General features: G+C 39.6%; 1 protein-coding gene across 1 annotated transcript in view; it reads left to right on the top strand.

Annotated features, from left to right (window-relative positions):
- The window catches only part of pcdh11 (protocadherin 11), a 116,076-nt gene extending 111,055 nt beyond the window's left edge, over window positions 1-5,021 (top strand). Inside the window, exon 7 of the mRNA XM_034543615.1 lies at window positions 4,561-5,021. Coding sequence (XP_034399506.1) covers window positions 4,561-5,021 — 461 coding nt within the window. The remainder of the gene's footprint in view (window positions 1-4,560) is intronic.
- Window positions 5,022-27,216: the final 22,195 nt, after the last annotated feature.

Raw genomic sequence — 27,216 nt, 5'->3', positions numbered from 1 at the left:
AATTATTTCTACTGTGATTCTATTTGTTTGAAGGAATCTTCCACATTCTTGTCTTCCAGTCTGTTATTCTCCCTCCAGACATGAGACACATGCTCATGTCACCTCTGTGTCTCGTTTCCTCGCTCTCTGTCTTATTTTATCCCATATCATATAACAACACATAATATGATAATGATGATATGTTTTCACTCATGATAGCTGCAGTACTTGTAGTATACTAGGATGGTGATTTTACTCTTGATGAAACACATGTTGGCCCTCGAAAATATCTATTTCAGCTGAATATATGCTTCTTTGTTTTTACATTTTTTTCTGGCTCCATTAAACCTGTTTGAATTGACACTGAGCGGGGCAGAGCTGTAGGTGAGGATGCTTTGGGTGGTGAAAGGTTTATTTTCTTGCCATAGTAACATCCTTGAATGTGTAGCAGACACGTGACACATAAAACAAATCTAATTTAAATATGGCACTGTACATGCATACATGGAGGATGCCTGCCGCATGTGATAAAGCTTTTTTTCGACAATACGAGTGAGTTTGATGAATATAAGTTTCAGGCTAAAAGAATGAAAAGTCTGCACCAATTAACACCAGAGAATGAGTCTGAGGCGCAGTCCACCTTCCTGATGGCTGTTTGAGGAATTTAATGTCCTAGATGCATGCAATTATCCTTTTAATTAGCAATAATGAGTTTGTGCATGCTGAAATAATAAGTCGAAACGTGATATGTGTGCAGACCTTAATGTGAAGCTCATCAAGATGTAACTAGCTTAGTCAGTAAATATCATCAGCTGTCATGTTAAATATCTCATGCTATTATACTAGAAAGCCGGCCAATGTGCATCCTAGCTGTGTGTGTGTGTGTGTGCGTGTGTCTGCCTATCAGAGCCTGTCTTTGCATTCGTGGATTTAATGGCCATTAGAGAAAGACATGTGTGAGATGTAAAGCATACCAGTATAATAAAAATATAAAATATAATGCATACCAAAATGTCAACATTCCAGAAATCTCGTTGCTAACCAACCTCATGGGTTTGAGCCATACACTGTTTATCATGGCTAAACAAATAATTACATTACCATGATGCCAAAGAGCAACCGCTTATCTTTATATTGCCAACTGTGTACAGTAACCTCAATAACATGCAACAGCATGGGCCTGAACATTTGAAGTACTGCTTATTATTTTAGCATTACAACCTGCATAAATATCCAAAACAGGAATGGCCATACACACAGCAAATATTCCCAGAATAATCCTATAACAACCACGGTTATAACATATTGTCGTTGAGACGCTGGTGTGCCGTGCAAAGCAGTTAATTGTTTTAAATTAGAACATTCATTTGTTTTCTGGGACAGTTCACTATCAGAGCTGCACTTAAAGGGACATTATTATTGATGAAACACCTGCACGTCAGATGGTTGGATTATTACAAAATGTGTTTAAACAGGGGCTGGATACGAACATATGAACACATGTACACTATATTATAAGCTAATACAATAGATGTACGATGTTTGGAGTAGTTTTAGTTAAGACTTGTTCACAAGGGCTTTTCTTCAGCTTTAAGTAGGCTCATGGCTGCGGTGATGCACTGGACTGCATTAGATTGAAAGAGGTTTATGTCACACTTGTGCTCCTGTTCTTTTTTTCCCCCTGCTTACAAGAACACAAACTAAACTAGATAATAAAGTAATATAAGTCTAAAAAAACGGATTGCAAAATATTGCAGGCATTTAAAATAGTGTGTCCAACCCTCTAGTATTAGAGTGCTCACATTATAGATTGGGTCCAGTCCTATTTTAAGGTGTATTTCCTTTTACTGCAGAAAAACATGTTCCGGTAATCTTTTGTATGCTATGCAGCATGCTCCTGCCTCTCTCTTACGCATGTCCACTGTTCATATAAGCTGTAATGTTTGACCGTACGGATGGAAGGTCAGCTAAAGGTGGATGCAGCAGTGTTCAAGCTGTGGCTGGCCAAAGGATGTGTTGATGTTGCAGAACAAGACTGCTGTACACTACTACTGGTGTTGCCCTTGCATATGACCACAAGATCAACAAGAAAGCCTGTAAAAGGCACTGTAGGGCATCTAGACAACAAGACCATCTATAATAGTTTACCTTATGACAGAGCAGTGTAATTCGCCTGCAGACTTTTTTAAATCAGTACATGAATTGAATACCACTTAATTTCTGGAATCAACAGCATTCTGTTCATCGGGTTGATTGCAGGTGAACTTGTGTTAGATCTTCAGTCAAGTCTAGTGTAGAGTAACAGGTATCAGAGTTGTGTTCCAACCATATCACCAGTGCCTCTCTGTGAAGCTGAATCTTCTCAAATGAAAACAGTAGGTTTGATCCGAGCCATGCCGTCTATCAGAACCAATTGTTTGCCATTATCCCCACTTGTCTGCCATTCAAATTTCCTTGAAGGGAATGTAGAAAAAAATGTTCGCGGCATCAGGGGATCCATGGCGTCAGTGATGTGTGATTCCTCCCGAAAGCTCCGCGGGGTACAGTTGTTTCCCCTGAATACAAAAGACAGCGGCATCACAAGCAGGCTGCGGCATACCTCTAGCTGACGAAAGCAGCCAGAGCTGTCAGCAACATCACTCACGCCACGCTCCCACCCTCCCAACCCCGCCACCGCCGATCCAAACTATCTCGCTGGAATAGAAAACAGTACAGACCCATGTCTTTTTTTAAAAGTCTGGATGTGAAATTTTGCATGCAGAATTGGGCGACACTGAAGGCTGTTGAAACTGAACTGCTATGAGTTCAAACTGTGTGAAGTCACAGATCCACAGACTTCCCTTTCATGTGTAAAGTACGCAACGTTAAAGACAGCTTCACCTCTGGCTGCACTGATCATTTAAAGTTGAGGAGGAGGGAGGACATCTGGCAGAGATGCCCTTTAGTGCGTTTCTGTTAAGGAACATTTATTGGTGTGTCAGGGTGCATGCTTGTGGAATAAGAAGTTCATGCTAATAGCATTACCTCATCAAAAATGACAGTACCCTGAAAAGGCATTACCAATGGCAGAAAACACTCGGAGAGAGATTGAGTCAGGGCACGGCCGAGACTTGGCTCAGCCCTATTGTGCTAGCTCAGAGAATAAGAAGGCAGCATCCATTTTTTCCTTAATGAAGTTAGTGACCCTTTGAAAGGTGACACATTTACCACCCAGGGGATTTATACACTCCTGCTCCAAGGCTCCAGTTCAATATGGAGAGGACAGATTTGACTCCATGTCAGCACTCCAAATATATCCTCACAATTTATACTAGGTGATTCATTTTCAGACACTGCTCTTATAATTAAAGTTGACACTGTGCTGCGGCCATGTGTAAAAAAAAAAGAAGAAGCAATAGTGCACTGGGCCATTATACAACATAGTTTTGGGAGGCCAAACTGGTATCACTAACGTAATTAGGATATTCATTTATATTTAGTAGAAAGCCATAAAACAATAAACAAGGTGGCGAGAAGATTTGCAGATGTTTGTGGAATCGAATTACACGGAGCATGCAGAAAGGAATAGCCGTCCCTGTGTACTGGGGTCTAAGAACACTTTATTATTTATAGCATCCTTACTTATGCAAATATACTAAATAATTTCTATATGACAGCTTGAAGCGGAGGCCTCGAGGAGCGATGTTTGAATGAAGGGCCCTCACTCTTTTGCATGGCCTAGGAAACATAACACTACAGGCTCCTGGTTGCCTTGGTGCCTGCAGTTTTACATTCTAATTATCTGGCTTGACAGGCTTTATTGCTGAAGCTCAATGCGGAGGCCTCATCCCAGACTCATTCCACATGTGATGTCAGTGCCGGGATAATGAGATAAGATATTTGAGTGCTTAGCCTTGCTCAGTCACCTCCTCATTCACTTTTTATTTGTGTCTTCCCTTCCATGCATGCAACCTAAATGCTGCCACCATTAAGCATGTATATTAATTGTACCTGAATATGCTCAAGTTGCTCACGGGATCCTGGGGTGATGGGATTCTCTCCTTGCATGAGTTTTCTTATTTGACCAGATTTTTTTGGGATTCTGGAAGATCAGAGGGGTTTAAGGTGTGCCACATTGACAGTGATTAAAATAAACAAGGCTTTGTTAAGGTGTTCATTAAATATTTAACACAGCAAAGCCAATACAAGACACATACAGCAAGACATTTTTTTGTAACTCTAATTAAGCTACAGGGAATTCCTTGCATATTGTAGGTAAACAGACAGAGTCATGGGAATACCAATGGAAATTAAATGCTCTGTTGGTGTTTTTCTCATTACAAGATGAAATGAAACATTTATCACTGACTTTCATTTCTTTTAAAGGCTGACATTTTGTGGTTCAACTGCTGATAAGATGACAACTTTCTTCTACTTACATTATGATTCATGAGTTCATGCAGTGCATCTCAGCACCATGGTAACATTGTTGCATTGCAACTGCCCTCTCTGTATGTTCTGACTTGTTGGATTAACTGCGTTTAATAATTTTTCTTTTCTTCTTCTCCTCTTCCTTTAAAAAAAAATAAAATGTTTTAACAGCTATCGAGGTGAACCTTCAGAAAGCCTTGGCTGAGGCCTCTGAGACCTGCACCCAGGAGTGTCTGATACTGGGCCACTCCGACAGCTGCTGGATGCCCCCAGCCCTGGCCCAGTTCCAGGGTCCTGGCAGTAACAGCCCCACCTCCACCCCTATCCCCACCGCCATCACCGGTACAATGTCCTCTTTTGGCTTCCAGCAGAGCTGCGCCCGGGGAGCCAAAGCTAACATGGTCAGCATGGGGGTCATGGATGGCCGCCATACCCTGGGCAGGTCTGTGCCCAAAAAAGATGAACTGGACAAAGGGATCAACCGGCCGCAGTTCTACAACACCCTGGATAGACATTGCAGTAAGAAAGAGGACCCCTTCAAGGTCATCCCCCTGGCGAGCTTCTCCTCTCCTGGGCAGCAGACGCCCACCGGAGGGGGCAGCAGCTCTTTCTTGCATGAGCACCAGTTGTAAGAGTAAAAGACAGATCTTCATCCCCCTGACATACATTTGACTCAATCCATAGACGGCTTGTTGTCACTGACTTTATGATCAGTGTGTATGCGTACGTGTGGAGGGTATGCATCATTTGAACTGACTAGCTCCAGCTCAGTTTTACTAATGAACACATCTGAGAATGGATTCGATCATGATGATGTTGTTCAGACTAAATCATATGGGGTCAGTCTTACAGCTAAGGTATTTGAAAGGTAATATAAGTCTTAACATAGCAGGCTGATGTATAATAAATAAAGGTAGTTCTGTACCAAAGTAGTTCCATCACAAAAAAATTAACTTTGCTTTCAGTGCGGTGATGTTTGCTTTGTGACAAGCAATGTACACTTCAAGACCCTCGGTCTTAGCTTACTGGGCTCAGAAGCGTGACCATTTCTTTGCGCAGAAATACTTGAGTGAGCTAAATCGCGCTTACTGTTAATTATGAGCTCTGAGTTGATGATGTTTCTGTTCAAGTTCTAGTGAAGTATTGCTCTGTATAACACGCAGCACGAACTCTTTTGGTGGAGGATTTTTTTTTTTGTCTTGCCTGAATGTGTTTCAGAAGTCTATTTTGGTCAGGGGACTGCAGAAGGATAAAAAAAGTCTACAAAGCATAACTAGGCCAATGGTAGACAACACAGGCAAACTTTTGGATCCTACATTTTCACTGTGGACCAGCACAAAAAATATATCAGAAATAAACTCCTGCACATGCACACACTTACCCAAGATGTTGTCCATATGGTGGTTGCTCTATCTCTGCCAACCCCATTAAGAAAATGTTCACTTCTTGAATTATCTCAGCAGCTTAGCCTTGAAATATTAGTGCTTTGGAAAAATACCCTTTATTTCCTTCCCTTGTTTTTTTTTTCTCACATTTTTTTTGCTCAGAAACACTCACATACAGTAATAACAGCTATGGAGCCAATTTAGAAATTCTCAGTCTAATTACTTTGATGTGTGATTTCAGCAGCGACCCTCATTGTGGTTAGGAATTGTTGGCTAGCAATAAACATGGGCTGCATAAGGCGATGAAAAGGTGTTGAACGCTAAGAAATAGCAGCTTTAAACACTCCCTCTCTTCCAACCCTATCGTTGATAACACCTTTTGTTCATGCTATTAATTACATTATGTGTTTTTATGCAACTCAGTTCGGCAGCAAATTGTCAGTGTTGGCAACAATGTCCTCTGGACCACAAGTCTAACAAAATTATTAATGTTAATGCTATTTTTGTAGTTATCATAAGGATCGGCATTGGCGCCATTTGAAAGCCTGCCCCTCACCATAGTTTCTTCATCCATGCGCTGCATCATTGCCTGTGTGTGTAAATTGATAGTAATAACTACTTCTGACGAACTTGTTGCTGGAAAAGACCGAGTGCAGTATAATATATTGCTACAGCAATAAGTGACTTTGTTGGTATCCATTTTTCTTTTTAATAACATCCAAGCTAGGTGTCTACATCATCAGGTATATGATTCATGAGATACATTTTCTCGTACCATCTTGCAAATTGGGCGTTCTCAAGAGAAGTTGTGTAATTGTGTTTGCATGCTCTCTTAGCTAACACGCCTTTTCTCTCTCATACTTCGGGTCAGGATTCGTATCATTATAAAGAAGACTTATCTGAGAAGAACAGTGTGTCAAGGACACAGAAAAGGGGCAATTAAACTTCAACTCAGTCAATATTATAAAAATGTGTTTAATTCAAAACAAGTACCTTAAATAAATCCTCCTTTATACACTGCTTTAGGAAAATATCCCAGTTTGGGGATCCAATTTTATCTTATTTGCTCTTTTTTTCTCTATCGCTTTTAATCTCAAATCATTGTTATAGTACAGACATATATCACCAAATGGGATAAATAATACATACTTAATCAAAATGACCACATATCATAGGGAACATGCATCCTGATGTCACTGAAAATGTAATGTTTTCACTCTGACAAATGCAAATCCAACATTGTTTTTTTTATCCAATTGATGCCCCAAAAGGTATTTTCAGTATCTGTTTACAATTTTTAAAAAGTAGAGCAAAGATAATTCCTGGTTGGATTTTTAAAAGAAAAAAAGATTCTAAAAACAAACAATTAGGTTTTTAAGAAACGTTCCCATTCACTAACAATAAGATCATACATTCTGCTGTTGGAGTGGTTATAGTTATGACACAGGAAATGGTGTCCTTCCGCAGACCATGGAGGGAGAGAATATCCCTGAAATATGTACGGGATAATACACTGTAGTAAAACTGTGATTGTTTCAAATAATTTATCCAAATCACATGTGTACATTAAGCACAATATTACCTATCTATAACCCTCACTTTTGTTAACTTATTCTGCCCACATAGCTCATGTGTAATGTAATGTTGCAGCAGCTACATTAATTGAAAGACAACTTTAACAGGGGATATAATATAATAACTGCATGAATGTACATCTGTAGGATGTTGGTTTTGATACCAACGTGACTTTGTGTGCTGCTTGTCCCACTTTGTTCTACCATTTGCCCTTCTAGAGGTAAAAGTAGTGGTTTTGTACTTTTTTTATTTCTCAAACAAAGAGCATACCACATGCATTTATTTTTGTTTTTGTCATCTTTCATAAAACACACAGTGAAATAAACAAAATGTGTAGGGTGACGGCAGGTTCTCACTTTGCATGATTCTGCTCTTCCTGTTATTTTCCTATTTTTCCTAATTATTTCTGCCCTAAAAGTGAAGATAGTATGGATCAAACTTTGTTTTTTATTTTCTGAATTGTTCTTTTCAAAATGTGTGTCATGATTACCATGTCAATTTGTGTCATAATTTGCATGAACTGTTTGGACCTCCACAACACTTGACTATGTAGTTCATGCATCCATCATTAGATTCAGTGTCAGTATTGGTGTTTACTGCTCTAACTGTTTGTGTGTCTTTTGAACAAAACAAATGTTACAGTGTTCACATTCAAACTTTGTAAAGAGTGCGTACCACTTTTGCCTCTACCTACACACAAATATCTATTCTGTCTGGTGAACTTGATTTTAAACTGTACATAGCAGTACCCCTAAAAACCAGTTAAACTATGACAAACTGGCAAAGACACATACAGTAAAGACTAAAGGCTACAGGCTAAATACTGGAAATCGCTATGTTGATTCAAAGGAAAAATGGAAAACATAAGAAGTGATGAGCTGACAATATCTCTTGTAATGTAAATGGATACATATGCATAATAGTAGTGAGAGTGTGTTTGAATGTGTTTATAAGTGAACTTGTATGTGTGTGAGGGAGAAAGTGTGTGTCTCCTTGCATGTATGAGCGTGTGTATGTGCACATATGTGTGTACTGGCATGCACCTTGCCAGAATATTTTATGTATACAAATGTATCAAAATATGATATAAGACTTAAGTATATGCTTGTAAATTAGTCATCAGTGAGTCAGGTCAAGTTTTGCTTTAAGAGAAGGCTTCAATCCTTGCCAGCAAATCTGTATTGGTCAGTTAAAGCTATACAGTCTGTGTTGTCATGCCTTTGTAAGATATCCCATTTAAATATATGAAAAAAATGACCTTCCATATGGTGAAATGATTTTTCTTGTCATTAAATTTTACTTAAGCCATTAAATATTGAGTCCTCAAAGTATGCACGTATCATGCTTGTCCTTCACTTTACATTGTTGTTTGATTAGGTTGTTGTGAGAGCATTGTCATATCAGTGATAGATGTGACTGTCACAGTATTCCAATTATGGCAATTACATGCTCACGATATAAGACCCATCAAATTGGACATGGCATTTCACCTTCATTTCTGAAAATGAATACCGCGGGGGAAACAACTCAACCTATGACATATATGTATATTTATAGGAAAAGAACAAAATACGTAACCCTTATTAAACACGATAAGGAGTACAATCAACATGGAGAGTGGGATCTGAAAGGGGTTTTACTTTCACATCCAACAAATTGAACAGAATATCTCCTTGCTCTGTATTGTTTTCTGAATATGAAAATAGTAGTTGACAAATTCTGTTAGCCTCTATGTTATACATATGGGAGAAATACCTAAATATATATTTCCTGATCAGGAAAACCCAAACTATGAACTGAAAGACTCTGAAAGGCACTGTGAAGCTGACAGGAACTGCAGGTCAGATGATGATTTCCTGTGGGTTGATCGAATTCGACCCATATCACATGCAATTAGTCATGTGATCCATTGCGAATATTGTTCCCATCACTACATACCATCATGTGTTATTGACTAAGACAACTCAGTTATGTTTCAAACATTGTAGCAGTTATGATGAGAAAGAAACACAAACTAAGTCCAACTGTTATGTAAATATACCTAAAATGTACATATGTGATCAAATAAGTAATGATTAGGCCTTTAAAATGTAGCTTGTGGCACTTTTAGAATCTAAAGGGCACTTTTCAGGGTTTCTGTTTAGGAATATATATATACGTATATATATATATATATATATATATATATATACGTATATATACATATACAAGGTTGCATCTCGATAGGCAGTCCAGCCATTATCATATCAGAGTAGATCATAGACTCTAATCAGTAGCTGATACATTTCAGAGGAAAATCAATAGAACACAGTAAACTTTGGCATTTTGTTTTCTAGGGCCAATAAGTAAATGTCAGTTCAAGCCAGGAGAAGAAAAAAGTATCTTTTCATTCATCCTTTGTGGCTGCTAAGAATGTCAACTTTGATTTACTTTGGACTCTGTGTGCATCATCATCTCTCAGCATCGTCAGTAATACCTGGAGGCTGTCCACTCTACATGTGGCCATCCGGCCTCAGATATAGAAAGCTTTGTATGTGGCTTTTCATTTATTTATTTTGTTTACCTTTTTGGCCATAGCTTCATTCATCCATCCATCTATGCAACCCACCCATCCATCACTCCATGTGTCCGTCCATCCATCCATCCATCCATCCATGAGCTTTGATGCCTCAAAGACAAACCCTGCAACAGTTTCGACAACCCCCTTGGGCTACATGTCCTACCTGAGGCCCTTCTGCCATAATGCTTTATCCACAGTTATCTTATGAATATATACAAGCCCTCAGAGAGGAAACCTCAAGCTTGCTACAGTCTGGTGCAGAGGGTGATGTTCATGACAACAGGACATGACAGGATCTCCTGGCACTGACTCCTAACTCGCGCAGCACAAAGAGCCATGTCATTTACCTCGTAACGCGCTACAGGCTTGCTGGACTGTGTCATCTCGCCACATCTTCAGCATATGTTCAGTCCCCAATCTCCTCATGAGACCCGGCTGTAACCTGCCCCATTACATTTCCATGGTAATTGGCTAATAATGAGACAGTGACAGTGTAGAAGATGTCCACACTGTCAAAACACATGCCCAACTGCATTTCCAGTAATTACTGCATATTTAAACAGAAACAACTTTGTGATCTTAACAGCGCACTCAATGCCTGTGTCTTTTCTCACCCCACACACCCTCCATCCCCATGTGCTAACAAGCCAACTTATTGTAAACCTACTTAGTTTTCAAGGTGTCATCTGTTGGTGTCATGAGAACATATAGAGATTGTCAAACAGTACACTCATTTCAAATTGTAATTAAACTGGCCATCAGGTACCTTGCGGCTGTTTAGTCAACAGCAGGGTACTAATTACTATAAGATGACCTTTGGAATAATATCTTGTGAATTATTCATAGTTGAGAAAATTGCTTCGGAGACATGCCAGCGACATCCAAGGGACGGCCGAGTGTACACACACAGAAAATTCCACTCAAAGATTTCTGCCTGGCCACGAAAATGAGGTCAGCAGATGGATGAACATTTAACTTATTTTGTGCGAGAAAAATGAGTTGGTTGTGATAAGCCCTGAAAGACAAAACGGACATTTTCTCGACACAAAGAGGAATGTTACCAACGAGAGAATAGACTGACTCATGGAAAGTTTATGTAAAATATTTTGGAGAGAGTTTGGAGAGAGAAGATAGCCTTGTCAGAGGGAGGCTTAAGAAGCAATATTATCCGACTGTGCAAGTTGACACTTCTTTATATTGGACTCAACTCTGCTGAATGTCAAATAAATCCTTGTACTCATTTACCAAGAAATAAACCATATTTTGATTCAAGTTAGATCTCGTAGCATGCATGAGGATGTTAAAAACAACTTCATAAAGAAACAAAATACATAATATTTTCTATTTATCCTTGTTTATCTGTATTTGAGAACCCATTGAGATAGTCAAAAAAGATCTTTAGGATAACATAGGGATAACTGTTGGAGAAGAAATGATTAATGTTACATGAAAGAGACGAGATAAAGACAAAAGGAAATGCAAAAAGAGAAAGTGAGACGAAGCATTGGCAACATATTTCAACAGATTCATCCTCCTGCGGTGACTTTCAAAAACCACTATCTACGCATCTACTCCCTCCTGCTTTAAATGTTTCTGTGGGGTATTCTGCACAGAGAGGGCAGAGGTCTGGAAGAGTTTCTTTCCCATCTCTGTTTAACCTACAGGGACACTTTGCAGAAATTACTCCCGGGACCATGAAAGATGTTCTCCACATCTCAGATATGAATACATAAACAGTGGGGAAACCAGTCCTCAAAGCTGCACCAACGTGTGGAACTCAAGTAACAGATTAACCTGATAAGACATCTAGGTGATATGTGGCTAAATCAGTGCTGCAAATGTGAGCACAACATATTTCTTTTTTTTCTTCCCAAGACTGGCTTCTTCCCAGTTGACAGTGTCTCTGTTATGGAGGTACAAGTGGACTGGGCACCATTAATATGATGTTAACCATATGGCATGGCCCTCTGAATAGCCTCATTCAGTATGATCTCAGTTAAGTATTTATAGAAGGTTTTGAAAGAGGGTCAGAGAAAGTGCTCTTCACTGCCATCATAGTAGACCCAAATGATTAGCTACAATTTTGGATAATTGGTAGTAATTAACATTGACCTTGTCCTCTTGGACATTAGCGAACCAAAGTCGTGCCAGAAAATACCCCGCTGCCATTTGAGAGCAAGTAGGAGACATTAGAGCATACAGCAAAATAAAATCTCTGTAGCTGCATGTGTCTTTATTTCAAGAAGAAGATAAGTATGAAAGGCCATGTCCATGTTTATATTATGTACTTCAAAGATTTCCTTTTTTCACTCTATTGATACTTCTGTAATGTTTCTGGATTGCCGTTCCACAGTGAGGTCTTGTTCTTGGCTTGTTTTAGATGAAGTTTCACTTTCTGTCTATTTTTGTTAGTTTGGTAGCCATTATGGTAACTTGGTCCTCTGTCTACTTCATACTAATATTTGTCATACAGAAATTAAAAATACTTCCTGTTAGCCAAGAATATGATACCAGACCCAGAGCGAATAACTTTGACAATCGCAGCTCTTCAAGGCTGTACTGGAACAATGGTGCTTTGAACTAAATGTCAACATCCGCATGCTAACATGCTCTCAGTGACACTGTTGACATGCTAATGTTTAGCACACACTTGACTATATGATCACCTTTCAGGTTTAGCTGTATATGCTTATTAGCTTTAAAAACAAAGTACAGCTCAGGGTGATGGGAATGTCTTGTTTTTTGTTTACTAGATTTTTTCGAAGGTCTACTACTGGTACAGGGGAACTTTTGACCCACTGGGAGAGTTCTGAGGATCCTTAAAGTAGTTGAAAAACCTCGAGACCTTGAATATCTGTAGCAAATTGCATGGCAAAACCATGAATAGTTGTTACGGTATTTCACTCAAAAGCAAAAATGTTACGCTAGATAAAAAGTCATGGGATGTCTAGTCAGTAGGATTCATGCCATGAGAACCATGAACGTCTATATCAAAATTAATGACAACTAATCCAAAAGTGTTCCAGCTATTTCAACCTGGACCAAAGTGGTGACCTGAGCAGGTTGGTTACTTTAAATCCACCAATAACAACAACACTCTCTTTAATTCTCTCAGGGTTTTCCTGCTTGAGTACAAAATAAAAAGATAATATATGTATATTGTTGGCTTGCCTGATAGAGAGGAACTAAGTTCATAGCATGCCCCTTTCGCAGTAAGGAAGTAAACATCAGAGAAACTGCTTTACTGCGAGTTCTTTGTGCGAATCTAAAGACAGTATCACAGGGCAGCCCCTGTGCCTGACAAGTCTGTTCACGTTCAGCACACATGCAGCTTTCCTGCAGTTAAGGCACCGAGTCCCTGAAGCTCTTCCTCCATGGAGTTTATTGTCAGAGTCTCGATGGTAGGACTCCTCTCCCTCCTCTTTGAAAACCGGAAGATCAAACAAAACAACAGTGTTGACGCAGGGCGTGTTGTGTTTGTGGTTTGAATATATAATCAATTTCCATGGTTAGGGTTTTTTTATTTGTTGTTGTATTGTTGCTAGATTACTAAATGGATAATGAATGTGCTAATATACCCTACTATGCTGTATATCTATCTATCTATCTATCTACCTATCTACCATCATTTCCTACATTTTCATTGATCTCTATTCCTTTTCCATAAATTTAAAATTCAACTTTAATTAAATATCAGAAAACAGATTTCCATGCAGTAATGAAATGCACACTAACCAGAAATAGTTACCTAAACAAAATAAAAAAAGATATGAAACTATCAGTGTGCCTTTCTAAAGCATTATTATTCTACCCAATCAACCTTTACTTTCAAGAACATCTATTGAACAATAACAAGTGGAGGCATGGTGGGATGAAAAGAGAGAAGCAACAGGGAAAATCAATATAGCAATTATGTGTGCAGATAATGGACATCAAGGTGTTATTTGGAGTGACCGAAAAGAAGAGGTGACATAAAGCCAATTCAAATAGTGCAAACATTTCATTGTCTCACATCTGGCCCTATCGGCATGGATTTAGTGTCACCAGGCTCTAGAAAACCAACAGGCTTTTTTTGCAGTTTTCCTGCACCGCCACAGCTGAATTAGCATTGTTTAGCACGATGTAATCATTGGGTTCTTCTTTATGTTCCCACACAATCACCAGCCTCTGTTAGACCGCTGTTAGCTATTATGTTTTTATCGGCCGCACAAACCCTGAAAACACAAGCAACAAACACAGTGATTAGCTAATTGAGATCTCAGACACCAAAAGACACACACACACACACACACATACACGCACTCACACAAAGAGAGATTGACATAGAGCAGGTGCGGGAGAAAGAAGGACAGGGAGACAGATGATGGTGCAGGCACACACACTCACACACACACACACAAACACACACACACACACACACACACACACACACGCATCCCCCTCCTCCATGCTTTTACCTGCTCAAAAGCAGTCACCTCCAGTTCTGTCAAGCTTTACAGGTGGGTCAGAGATCTGGATTTGATAACTGGAGTGAGTTCAGCTAGCAGACGTTTGACAAGCATGACAATGCTCTGACAGCCCTCATTGGGCCATGATTAATGACTGGCATCCCTGTCTCTTGTCTTGTACAGAATGCAAATGCAGCACTGGGAGAAAATTACCCTAATGTGGCCCGTACTTGGATGCAGGAAGTATCACGTAAAGGAAGAATGCGATGGGGCTTTCTTGCTCCTGAAACAAAGCTCTATTATTGAGAACACTACAGTGATGATGAGAGAGATGCTGCAGCATGATTGAAAATGACTGCCAGCAAATCCTTCTCATTTGTACTAACACATTGACATTTAGCATCAAGTCAACGGATGAGCGGAGTTGATGCTTGGTGTCTGGAGTTGAAAAGACACTCCTAAGCTGAGCCCACACCTCATGAAATAATCATTTTCCTGTTTAATCAGATGTCACTAAGTTAGGACAGCAGGTTTAAACCAGAAATTGTAACATAGACGAGGACGGGCGTTTTCACATTTTATTAATTTACTCTATTTGTACCACATGAAGACACAGGTTCCAAAGGTATTAGCTTTTATACATAGGTTTGGTATGGAGTATGTACTCCTTTCAAACAGCTGGCATCATATTTGAATGTTTCTACATAATGGGCATGATGTACTTTTGTCATTGAGTGTTTTGACTGGAACTGCGAGTTCATTTTATCTTCTCAAGGACACAGAGTTACGATGTGATGGCTTTGCTTGACAAACAAAAGTTTTGAGTGAATACATTCTGACTCTTCACAAACAAAAGTCAATATTTTCTATGGAACCTCTGAATATATTGCGTAGATCCTTCATGTCCATGCCACAATGCTAAAGCAGTTGCTGTAGATGCTCCTTCAAGATGTCGTTGCTATGGTGCTTAGCTCAGGTGTGGTTCCATTCAGCTATTCAGCAACGCCTCGCCTAACACTATATCCACTGAGCAAATGCTGTAATGAAACGAATTAGAGGCACAGCTGCACTAATGATGCATTCACACCAAAAGCGTTGCACATTTTGTACATACAAAGTCAATGCACAGACGCATATGAATGGTGCAAATGGCGCGAATTGAGCAAATGACGCAACGCGGAAAATTTGCATGACGTGTTGCTGAAAGCTAATTGCCGTTGAGGTGCTACGCTCGTCATCACTGACGTCCTACTGTTGTTAAATCTAACTGGGTGCTGGTCAGCCTCTAGTGCTGGAAACAGTTCCTGTAGAAGTCGGCGGAAATGCTAACTTATTTCATTGATATAAGCCACTCCTTCTCTCCGGCCCGTCTAGTGCGAATGAATCGAATGACGCAAATGACGTGAATAATCACAATATTTTCACATGTGTTGGTGTGAACGCAGCATAACGCACCGTGTTTGGTGTTATAATGTAATGCTGATTGCTCGAGTGCCTCCACTGAAAGATAGCATTTTAATACACTGTGTGATCATGAATATTGTTTCACTCTCCAAATAACATTTACATTCAGGAAAATGGAAGCTAAAAAAAATGTAAAGGGGAATCATTGTGTCTGACTTTTGATGTACTTTCTTATCTATTGTACATGCTGTGGCTTTACTGAAATGAGGCCAAAAATGACAGCAATCAAAAGTATAGAGGCACAAAAACAGAACAACATGAGTACAATATGTCATGATTTGTCTTTGATCGTCTCATTTGCAATTAAAGAGCAAACTGTAAACTATGAAAGCCGTTGGGATGAGAAGTGGGAATAGTTGTCACAAAGCGACCTAGTGATGCTGTCGGGGCACACTTCCATGACACCCCCATTCTGGTGGGAATAAGTGTCAAAATGTAACACTGCTTTTGAATAATGCAGCATTTATAAAATCAAATAATTATGAACAAAGTAAAGATTTATAGAGTAATGAGCGTACTTGATATTCTGTATGTGTTATTGCTAAAAGCAGACTTGTGCAGTCCCTCATTATCCTGATTGTATAATAGATATAATCAAGCAACAATATCCAATTAGAAGAGACACGCCTCTATCTACAAAATGAAAGGGATGAACCCGCAATTGACAGTGTGAAGTTTGTATGAAACACTGGGGTTGCTTCCTCATCAGAGCGATATCGATGAATCCTGGGGCTTAAAGAAAAAAAAAATAAACTTTGACATATATCTGTGATATGATGGGAGGTTGTTGGATGTGAACAAACAGTCCTTTCCAGGTGGTTTGAGTGATTGCCTAATCCCCTGTAGCTAGATGATTGCTGAGCAAGGTCAGTTTGAAGGCTCAGACTGATTGAGTGCTGTCTGTGTACGGGGGCTCGCTCCAGCCTCTGATGCCATTAGATGGACAGCGGCTGAAGATTCACTCCAGAGTTTTTCAACAGATGGACCAAACCTGTCCAAACTGAATGACACTGGTTTGCCAGTGATCATCAGGGCATACCGACGGGAAAAATATAAAAAATCATCAAGGCTTATCATTTGTAATCAGAAGGAAAGAAGGCAACTATTTGAATTGAGATTTTAAAAAAACAGCAACAACAACAACACGCTCTGTGTTTTTCAAATCCTGTCTTACTGTGTTGTTGTCTTTTTGCTTTTTATATACTTACTATCACCCTTTCTAGCACGCCGGATATAAAAATACATGATAACCATGTTATCTTCCCCAACTGCCTTCCCTAGTTCTGCCTGGTTTTCATTTGCATGGCATCAGACATCAAGCGTTGTCAAGCTGCATCTTGTTCCTCATCAACACCCATTTATTTCTCAAGCTGTCATTTTGTTACTAAACTGGGTTTGAGGCATACAACTCAGCGTTTCCTGGGGCTGCAATTGGATCACCCCCCACCGCTATGTATGTTGAAATACCGAGGGAAAGTTCTGTTCTGTATATCAAACTCCACTAGTCTGCAACAGAAATCCTTTGTGCGGACATCTCTGTGACAGCTCCTTGGCAACGTGTACGCCTGTGTGCTACAAGCTCCCTAAGCTGACTGTTTGGATCAAGTGGGAAGAGGCAGCAATCCCAATGAGAACAAAATAGCAGATCCCAGCAGCTTCACAGCCAATGCTAAGAGATTTACTAGACTAGAAAGGAGATTGTGTGTGTGTGGGTGTGTGTGTGTGTGTGTGTGTGTGTGTGTGTGTGTGTGTGTGTGTGTGTGTGTGTGTGTGTGTGATGGGGAGGGGAGGGACATAGTTGATGTACTTTGAAATATTTTCAAATGTCAGACATATAAGAGTCACAAGAGGCATTATGTTTCCATAATGATGATGCGGTGAAGCTTAAGTGCAGCGTCAACATGCAAATGGTTAAGGTAATAAACCGGTGACATTTCTTTTTTATGTTGAAAGGCTTAGAAAATGGATGAAAGTCTTTTTTTTCCCCCTTCACCAGAGTGCACTTTGAAGTGTCAAGTTTATGAATTGATGCAAGTTACCAACACATTTGTACTCAAAGCAAATAACTAATGTTCTAAAATTCTGTTCAAAAAGCAAATAACCATATACATATTGTGCAAATAGTGCATATGTAATTGGATTTGAAGTAAGTATTTTGTCAATGGCATTTATTATGTATTCTTTGGGGGTACGGACTTGTTTGGGACAAGTCAGAGAACCAGATCTCTCTGAAGCCCATCTCCTATTAAAGCTGCTCCTCAGACACAGACCAACAGACCGCTTATAGAGGGGTGGAGAAATAATGTGCAGGATGTAGGGGGGTTTATTGTCAGGAATGGAATATAATATTCATAACTATTTCTTCTCTACGGAGTCTGCAGTGTTGCACCGCCATGTTTCTACAGGAGACAAACACTGGCTCTAACAGCCTTTCCCATTTGTACGTTACCTGAAGGCCAACGTACATCTCTGACACATCTAGAAAGGAAGGGGTGTTCAGTTTGATGTAATTGCAAATTGCCACAAATTGCCACTAAATCCTACACACAGCTGCTTTAACCTAAACCTAATCTTACCCTAACCTTAAACCAAGTCTTCACCTGAAAATGTTATAATATATACTTCATGGGGACTACCAAAAGGTAGGCGGGGCCCCACATGAGTAATAAACACGCACACAAATACACACGCACACAAAACGTGTAGTCCAATAAATAAATCTAAGCCCAAACGTTCCGCTTTCTTTACTCTTGTTGTTGTTGGTATTTTTGCTGCTGCTGCTGTTGTTGCTTGCCGCTTTGTTTCTGTTAATTTGACTCTAGTTCTCCTGCTTGTCTAATACTGTGTCATATGTTTTATTTGATTGTTTTAGCACTTGTCACTTGTATTGCACTGCTTTTCGGTCACTTTTTTTGCCCTATAAACAAATAAAATAATAATAATAATTCCTGAAATAACTATCTTTGACTAAATAAACACAAACACAAAACAAATAACTTTTCCACATTCGACATCCAAATACAGAGGAAATCAAGGATGGTTTTGAGCATACACAGCTTTGTTTACATTCCATTTTTCATCTCTATTTCCCAACCCTCACATAATCCCCTAAACCACACACAAGTCCACTCTTCACTGCTCATTCTCAGGCAACTGAGCTTTAAAGAAACGAGCAGAATTGGTTCCAGTCCAATGGACACTCCACATCATTTAATGTATTCCAGTCTATTACCATTTTTGTTCTGACACCTCATTCTTTTCCACCAATATATGTGGGGGTCATTCAATAACTGACACCTCTCTTCCATACCGTAGTCACATCTTTGTTGCTGTTTGAGCATGTGTCACAGCTGAGAGGCCTGCATTTCAACAGATAGATTTGCTGACGGAGATATCCCATCACTCGTCCGGCTGAGGCTTGTGCAGCGAATGCTGCACAGTAAAGGTGCAGTAGCCTTGTCACTTTCATCTGAGGTAATTGATCACAGCAGACAACAGCTGATGTGTGCTAGTCAATTGTAGGGGGCAAAAGGATGATGCTTATTCAGATAAAAGATATGTAACATTGCCAAGAGTCACTCTCACACTGATCGGTAGGCATCATTATAGACAGGAAATCAAATATGACCATGCATACATTACTTGTCTTTAGCGTAAACCTATTTCTAAACAGTTAACATCTTCCCATTAGGACGATCCCTCATCACACACTTGACAAGCTGTCCATATGATGTACTGGAAGAGAGGCATCGCGCTGCCATAGTGCAGGCGGGGAAACCATTCTGACTTAAAAAAAACAAAAACAAGCACACTCTGGGACTTCTCAAATGCCACTTAGCATTCAAGGGCTTTGTGATTCATTAGTGGCCCAGCAGACTGGTTAGATGAAAGCAGCTGTTATCTGGTTACATTCCTTATGCCATCAATGTCACAAATAATCACATACAACAGGTGGTTTAACAGCTACAGGTACTTTAACAACCAGCCTGCTGCATTACCTTCCATTATGCGTTATTAATTATTTATACACAAAGTGGGCATCATCAGATTATTTTCAGAATAAAGTGCATTTTTTATTTGTATTAATGTTTGTGGGTTTAGTTTTACAGTTTGGAGCTGAGTTTATTTCGTAATAGATTTCTAAGCACACTGCCCATGGTTTGCAACCATAACTGTTATTGACAGACGTTTCAATCAATGGATCTTCATCAGGTTGACAAACAAGTGAGTAATGCATCATTATAGGAGACCATGCCAGTTAATCATACGTCACGTCATTTAAGGCTTTAAAAGTATCAGGCTGGATGTATTGTATATTTTTCTTGCCAACATAACCCATGAAAAACCCAAACTGACAATAAATTGATGCTATATATAAGTAGACTATGGTCTGTCAATCCAAAGCCTGATATATGTTAATCCTTTGTGCTGTAGAGCTCCTTTGTTGTTCACAAACTATTGCACTGTTGCACTGTGACATGCATTCTTCATTTCAAATTCAGTCCAATATACACCATCCTGCTGTCATACATACAGACTTCACTGGAGTAACACATGTGTATTATTCTGCAGCTAAAAATAGGTCCCAACAAATAGACTATTTACAATTATTTTGAGTAATATTTGCTATAAACTACAGTGCCCAACTGAGCCGAGAATCGTGCCTGCCTTATTTCCTTCATGTTTATCTAAGTCAATGAGGGTGTATTTAAGCGCACCTGCGGTTATAGGATTGGACACTTTCATTAAAAAAAACTAGAATTTGAAGTTGCAAAAAGCAGTCCAGATGGCCTAAGAAATGGATCAACACATCCTTAACATTGTCTCAAAAAATAAAACGGAATATATAATTCATTACACCGCATAATTCAATACATGCACTCTTGCTTGTGTTGATTGAACGCATAATGTTTAATTCTGCATGCTACAACATACCCACCCTAGCTAGCAGAGCGGTTTATGGTGCTATTTATTTGATGTTTATATACACAGGGTGGGTTGGCTGATCATACGAGCTCTTTTCCATTATTCTCCATCACAAACACGTATGTGTATGATTCAGTTGGACCGCTGCTGTGGAGTAGTGAACAGCTTTCGTTCAGACAGTTATAAAAGAAGATTTCATTTTTTTTTAAACTGTCTGTTGAATGTTTATTGGCTCTTGTTTCATTCTGTGAAAGATACTGTCCATTTATTTCTGTTGAACGTAGCCCTGACACTTGGTGGTTTCGGACCTATCTCAGCACATCCCTCCTGCTGAGAGAAGACATCATAATTACCAGAGGCTGTGAACTTGACACTGGTCCCCTTTTAAATGGGAGAAATGATGGAAGTGATGGATAAGTCTTCTTTGAACATAATCACACCATCTTCAGAACCTACAATGTATTGTGAGAATGCACAACAGGGAGCTTCTGATAAGGGAGAGACGAGATGAGAAGCAGGAATCCATTTTGACATCCATATTACATGGGATTTTTTAGACATTTTCTCTGATGATTAAGATAAAGGAGGAGCTGTCTTGGTAACTTGTACAATTGGTAAACACATTCAAATAATATTTCATGTTTATTTTCCGTTATTTCTTATTGCCTTAGTTTTCATTAATTTGTAAAGCAAAAGTTTATGATATTAGTAAATGTAACCTCTGCTTTTAACCGATCAGTATTAGGAACAGTGGGCAGCTACTATCACGTTGTGCTGCCACCATATGTGTCATGATCTTGGTTTAGTTTTTTTCTGTTTCATTTTTAAGTTCCCTGCCTCTTGTGTGCTGTTTGTTTTACTTCCTGCCTTTTTTGGTCTTCCCTTCTCTTTCTGTGTTGTATTTGTCTTCTCAGCCTTGTTCCCTTTTTTCTTGTGTTTCTTCTACTAATCAGCTTTCGGCCTGGCCTTGTGTCTGTCCACCTGGGTTTTGTAGGCCGATTAGTTTCTTGTGTTTTTATAGTCCTGTCTTTTGTCTTTTGTCTTTTGCCTGTTCATCTGCTTTGTTTCTTGTATCCATCCCTTGAGCAGTTGTTATTTTTACCAAATCCAGTTTTGTTTATCATTTTGCCTGTTTTGTTTATCAGTTTCTCACTTTTAGACTCTTTGTCTTTGTTTCGGACGTTTCTTATTAAAATCACTGATAATTATCCTCTTCCTCTCCTTGTCTGTCTCCATTTGTGTCCATCCCCAGTTGTCTGTTCTTCAGACCTTGACCATATGAGATTACGAATTGCTATGGTTGTGTCACGTATAGACACGTGACACATCTGTGGCTAGATTTGTGTTTGTTTATAATCGTTTACTGACATTTCAGTCGAGAAGCAAATTGCTCTAGTCTATAGCTTTACTTCAAAAAATTCCCCTCATCAATTGTAATTCATAAAATCAGAAATCAATATCTGTTGTTTTTGATGTTAATCTTCAAGTATCTTGTATAATGTGTAATATACAGCTTATACACCTTGACAGCTGTGTGGATGTTTTTCTCTCAGCCATACATTATTATTGGCTGCTGTGATTCATGTGTTTACAAAATGCAAATGGGTGGCATTAACACATGATCTTTTAATGTTCTTGATCTTTTACAAATGACTGTTGGAATTCATCAAAATTAGTATACAATGCTGAATTTAATTCTTTGACTAACCTCTGGATTAATGTTGAGTTTTCCTAGGTATGAATGAAGCTACATTTGAGGAGTGATACAATTTATTTTTTCTGGTGAATTTAGACAATGCGGAAAAAAAGGCACACAACAGGGTCTATAGGCAAACCCTGATTCCTCAGTTTTAAATTGCCGTGGATACAATAGCAATTTCAGGGTTGTTCAAGTTGAGACGGTGCAAGAGATCTCTCAGGCTTGTCGACCTTTATCTCAGCAAACATCAGAATCCCTATACAAAAAAGCAGAAAATGAGCTATTGATTTTCCTTTCCCCCCTCCCCCACACTTTCTTATTCCCCTCCGGTATTGTCATTCTATAGTCTAAATGAAGGTCAGCATTGGTTTCCTTGTCACTGCCACAGAGAGACACAATAGAAATATAGCAATCCGTGTTTTTGAAAGAAAAAGGTCTCGCGAAATGGGAAGTGGTTGCTTTTGTCTTTAGGGATTAATTGGGTCAATACAACTTTTCTCTTTAGAGCAACATCGCTTTCAGTATGTCCCAGATGTGCGCACAGTGTGCCGCGGCACATGCACACACGTGGACTGAAAGAAAGAATTTGCTGTATACAAAGGAAAGAAACCCACCACTCAGTATTTTTTTTTACAATCGGCAGCGTTTCATAAACTTTCTTAGCTAATGTGTGAAATCTAATACATGACAGCGTTCCTGCAATGAATGGGATATTGATTTGTCAACTGCCATTTTTGTACCAAGTTTTTATCTCAAAAACTCAAAGCCATCAGCTTCAAAACTTCAATTTATGATCTGCAAGATCCCATATTCTGAGGAGCGGATAAACACTCTGTCCTCTCTTGCTGTGTGAGAGATATAAATGTGTCTCTAATGTAGACTGAACTGTCCCAGCAAATAAGGATAACAGCAGGAAGTGTCTTTCCCCCGAGGCTGAGTCTAAATAATATTTTATCAGCTACCTGGAGTTCCTCCTCAGACATACTGTAAGATCAAATTGTTTGTTACCTGTCTTTTGTCCTGATGTGTCTGTAATCCTCGAAGCTTTCGTGCTATCTAAATCAAGCTGAGAGAAAAGAACCAAATGTGATGTTTTCTTTTACGCATTCACACCCACAGTGCAACCCAATCAACAACTGTGTTTTATTTGACCCGAGAATTAGTTTCTTGTCATCTAAAAGGTGATGGCAAAGATTCCTGTCAAGATGTTGGGTACATCAGCGGGATCAAACATGTTCTAAAATCCGTGGTGACATCGGTGTGTTTGACTTGGCGTGCCTCTCTCATCTCCATTCATCACCTTCCCAAGGTGAGCACGCTATCTTTCCAAATCCAACTCGGTGTACAGCGCAGAAGCCTTTTTTGCATATTCTTCACACTTGTTTATGGTTTACTGAGCAGGTCACTTTCCCTGCTTGCTTGAACAGCTGCTTCAGTGATGACCCCCCCCCTAACAGGGATTGGAAGACTCTTCGTGTGCTGCTCCCTGTCAAGTTCTTCTTTGCTTGTGAGGCTGCTGGTGACCTCATACACAGCCTTTACTGTGACCATATGAATAATTTATCCTTTGAATTTGGCCCAACCCTGACATTTTGATGTTTGATGCCCACCGGCTTTGGCTTTAACAATATAGATAGTGCTCTTTTCCTCTGTGCATCATCAGATAAAGTGTGAAAGCACGGCAAGTGCACTCGATATCAGAACCATGGATATGAAGGATGCAGTATGTTCCACGCACTGAATTACTCTATTCACTCTTACTGCAGCATCTATACCATACAATTATACTTACTGTATATGGATTGCAGATATTTTGAGGTGAAAACATTGTGTTCTGTCAATAGTAAATAGTATGCCATGAGGACATATTTACAGAAAGAAATTAACAAAATGTGTTCAGGATAGAATATAAAATGATAGAGCAAAATAAAAGTATGTAAACGTACACAAAGAAAAAATAGACATGTACAGCTAAAGGACTATAAGCATGAATCTGTGTGCCACAAAATACAAGCAATAGAGCAATAAAAGCAAAATAGTACAGCCTGTATTCAAACCTTTGACACTTACTTCTATATCCATACACAGACGGCAATGCCCTGAGCTCTGATGTAGGAGCAACAACAACATGAAGAGCAGACTGTTGCCTATACCTAAGTCTCCTTTAGAGGAGCATGCTGTGCTGCCCTCTCTTGCACAGTGTCTATTTGTTGTCAAGACTGTCCAGATTTCTTATTGATGTACATGCCCAGGTGCAGTACTTGTAGGTCTGCACCATCTCCACCTCTTCACCCCGCATGATGACAGGTGTCAGTAGCTTCTCGCTCTGTAGGAAATTCCCCACCAGCCCTCTTGATCTTACTGACATTTAGCTGCAGATGGTTCTCTTTACTCAACCAGACACCCATTACAACGAAATCATGAAAGAATTGGAGTGCATGATCCAGAACTGTACCTGAAGTAGAAAGTGCAACGTGGGAATTACGAGGGAAAGGCACCCTGGTGTAGTGAAGTAAGTAATGTGTGCTTTTTGCAATCCATTTGCAATCTAATGGCTAGACGCATTTAAAAACAGCCAATTACAGAGCAAATGATATTTTGAGCATACTGTCATTATATTGCACTGTGCATGTGAACAGTGAGTACGGCTCTGAACGTATTGCATCGGGCTTCACTTAACTATCATTTCTAAGTATGCTGTATTTTTCTTAAATCTTTTGAAATATCAGTATTGATATAATGGTAACGTCAGAAATGTTTACTTCAATGTATGTTCTCCTGTTTACTAAAACACCTTGAGTTCTTTTTTACAAAAGCTGTACATTCTTTTCAGCATTTTATTTTGAATCGGCCTGGAAAACTACTGCTACTCAATACTGCACTGAAAGAGAATATATTTTCAACCTTCATCACAGTAAATTAGTTTAGATATTCAGGACAGCTTGATGAAACCTTGGATGAGTTTTATCAATGAGCAATTGACATTACATACGGACCTATTCAGCCTCTCATAAAAAGACAACATTTGATTGACTGAATGGCAGTTCTAGCAGCCACTCTGCTGATACAATGAAGAAGTTCAGTTTGCTCTCCCTTATCAGCAGCTCATGACAGCTCACATGGATTATTTTCTTCATTGTTCTTTCTATCTAATAAAACTCCCCCTCAGTTTACTTTTTGAAAAGACTTTGAGGGACGTTTTCTAAAATGTTGTACTCTGGTATTTTCTCAGATCTGACTTTTTTTTTCTCCCCAAGGACATCTCCCGCTGCCAAGACCTGTCAGGCAGGAGCATCTCAGAGCAAAGGGGTGAGAGGACACCAATTAGAAAGCCATCCTCGGCCAAGAGAGCCAGCGGCACAGCTTGCCACAGGAAGTGGGATGTCGGACTTCCTGCATGGGGTCACAGCTGTTTGCGGGGAGGTTACCGCTACCAGCCAATATGCGGTACCGTTTAGCGTCTGACGAGGCCGGCCTCATTTGAATAGCAAAGAACCATCTCAATGTCACCAATAAATTTACATGATTTCTTCCCTGCTACAGCTGGGATCAGAGTGGGGACTTTGCTGGAATTAGGGGAGCGTGACAATGTCAAAAGAGCAGGACCAGCTCGTTTCAAGTTGGCTAGTTTTGAAGTAAAGATTATTACTTCGTTTAGATACAGTTAGGTACAATTTGTACACATTAAAAAACAATCTAATCGTTAATATGTAGACATGAGCATACCATATACCTCGATGCACTGTACTTCTCAAGTGAAAAATATACACGTTGCAATCATTTTACAGTACGAAAGTTTTGGGAGAAAGAGGGAGGAGAACCAGAAGCATTGCAGATACATGGTATGCATCCTAAACCCCCAGGGCACCCAGCTGTTTGATACATTTAACAAAAATAAAAACTGCTTCACTTATTTCTCCCATACAGTATGAGTAATAAATATCAGGAGGCGATGAGACTGTAAAATACAGTATATGGCTATTTGAATTACAAAAATGTAATTAATGTTACAAACACCATTTAAAATGTTAAAATGGCTATTCAATAAAATCATATTATTTTGCAAGTATCTTCAGAGGGATAATAATAACATATTCTTTTTCATCTGTTTAGTCTCTTAAATAATTAATGTTTGATATTGTGAAGAATCTCTTCACACATCAGACAAGTAATTAAAATCTAAAAGCAGCTTCTCCAGAGCAAAAGAGATTTAAGTATCTTGACCTGAGGTGGCGAACAACTGGAAGCGTGGCAGGGATGGGAGCCTGTGATTGGCTCCTGCTATGAGCAGCTGTCTAAAAGGCCCATATTTGGGCTCAACCCAATTACATCCTCTGATCCTGTTCACTGTGCTGATGCAGTCAGAACCATTAATCTCCCTGGCTGAGAGTACCATGCCATGTGTTAACAGCCAAACCCCCCCCCCCCCCCCCCCCCACCACCCCCCCACCCCCCCCCACCCCCCACACACACACACACACTGCCAAGCCCCAACACCAAGGTTGAAAGTCATGCCAATCATATTGACTCCTTTGACTCTGACATCCCCTTGGGCTCTTCGTGATTATGGACAAACCTCTGATAACATTGGAGAACACATAATATCCAGCAAAAACAGGAAGCACTCCAGTCAATGCCGTTAGCCCGGCATTTCTGGACCGAGGTTCAAACAGCAGTTACAGTGTGTGTTTCGGATCTGAGTGTGCCGTGCTGGAGAGCGAATGGGAGAAGGAGGAGGTCAAAAAAATGTTTTGGGATCTGGGATGTTAA

Source organism: Cyclopterus lumpus, chromosome 10 (genome assembly GCF_009769545.1).
Source record: "Cyclopterus lumpus isolate fCycLum1 chromosome 10, fCycLum1.pri, whole genome shotgun sequence".
Classification (NCBI taxonomy): domain Eukaryota; kingdom Metazoa; phylum Chordata; class Actinopteri; order Perciformes; family Cyclopteridae; genus Cyclopterus; species Cyclopterus lumpus.
This window is presented reverse-complemented; position numbering and strand designations above follow the sequence as displayed.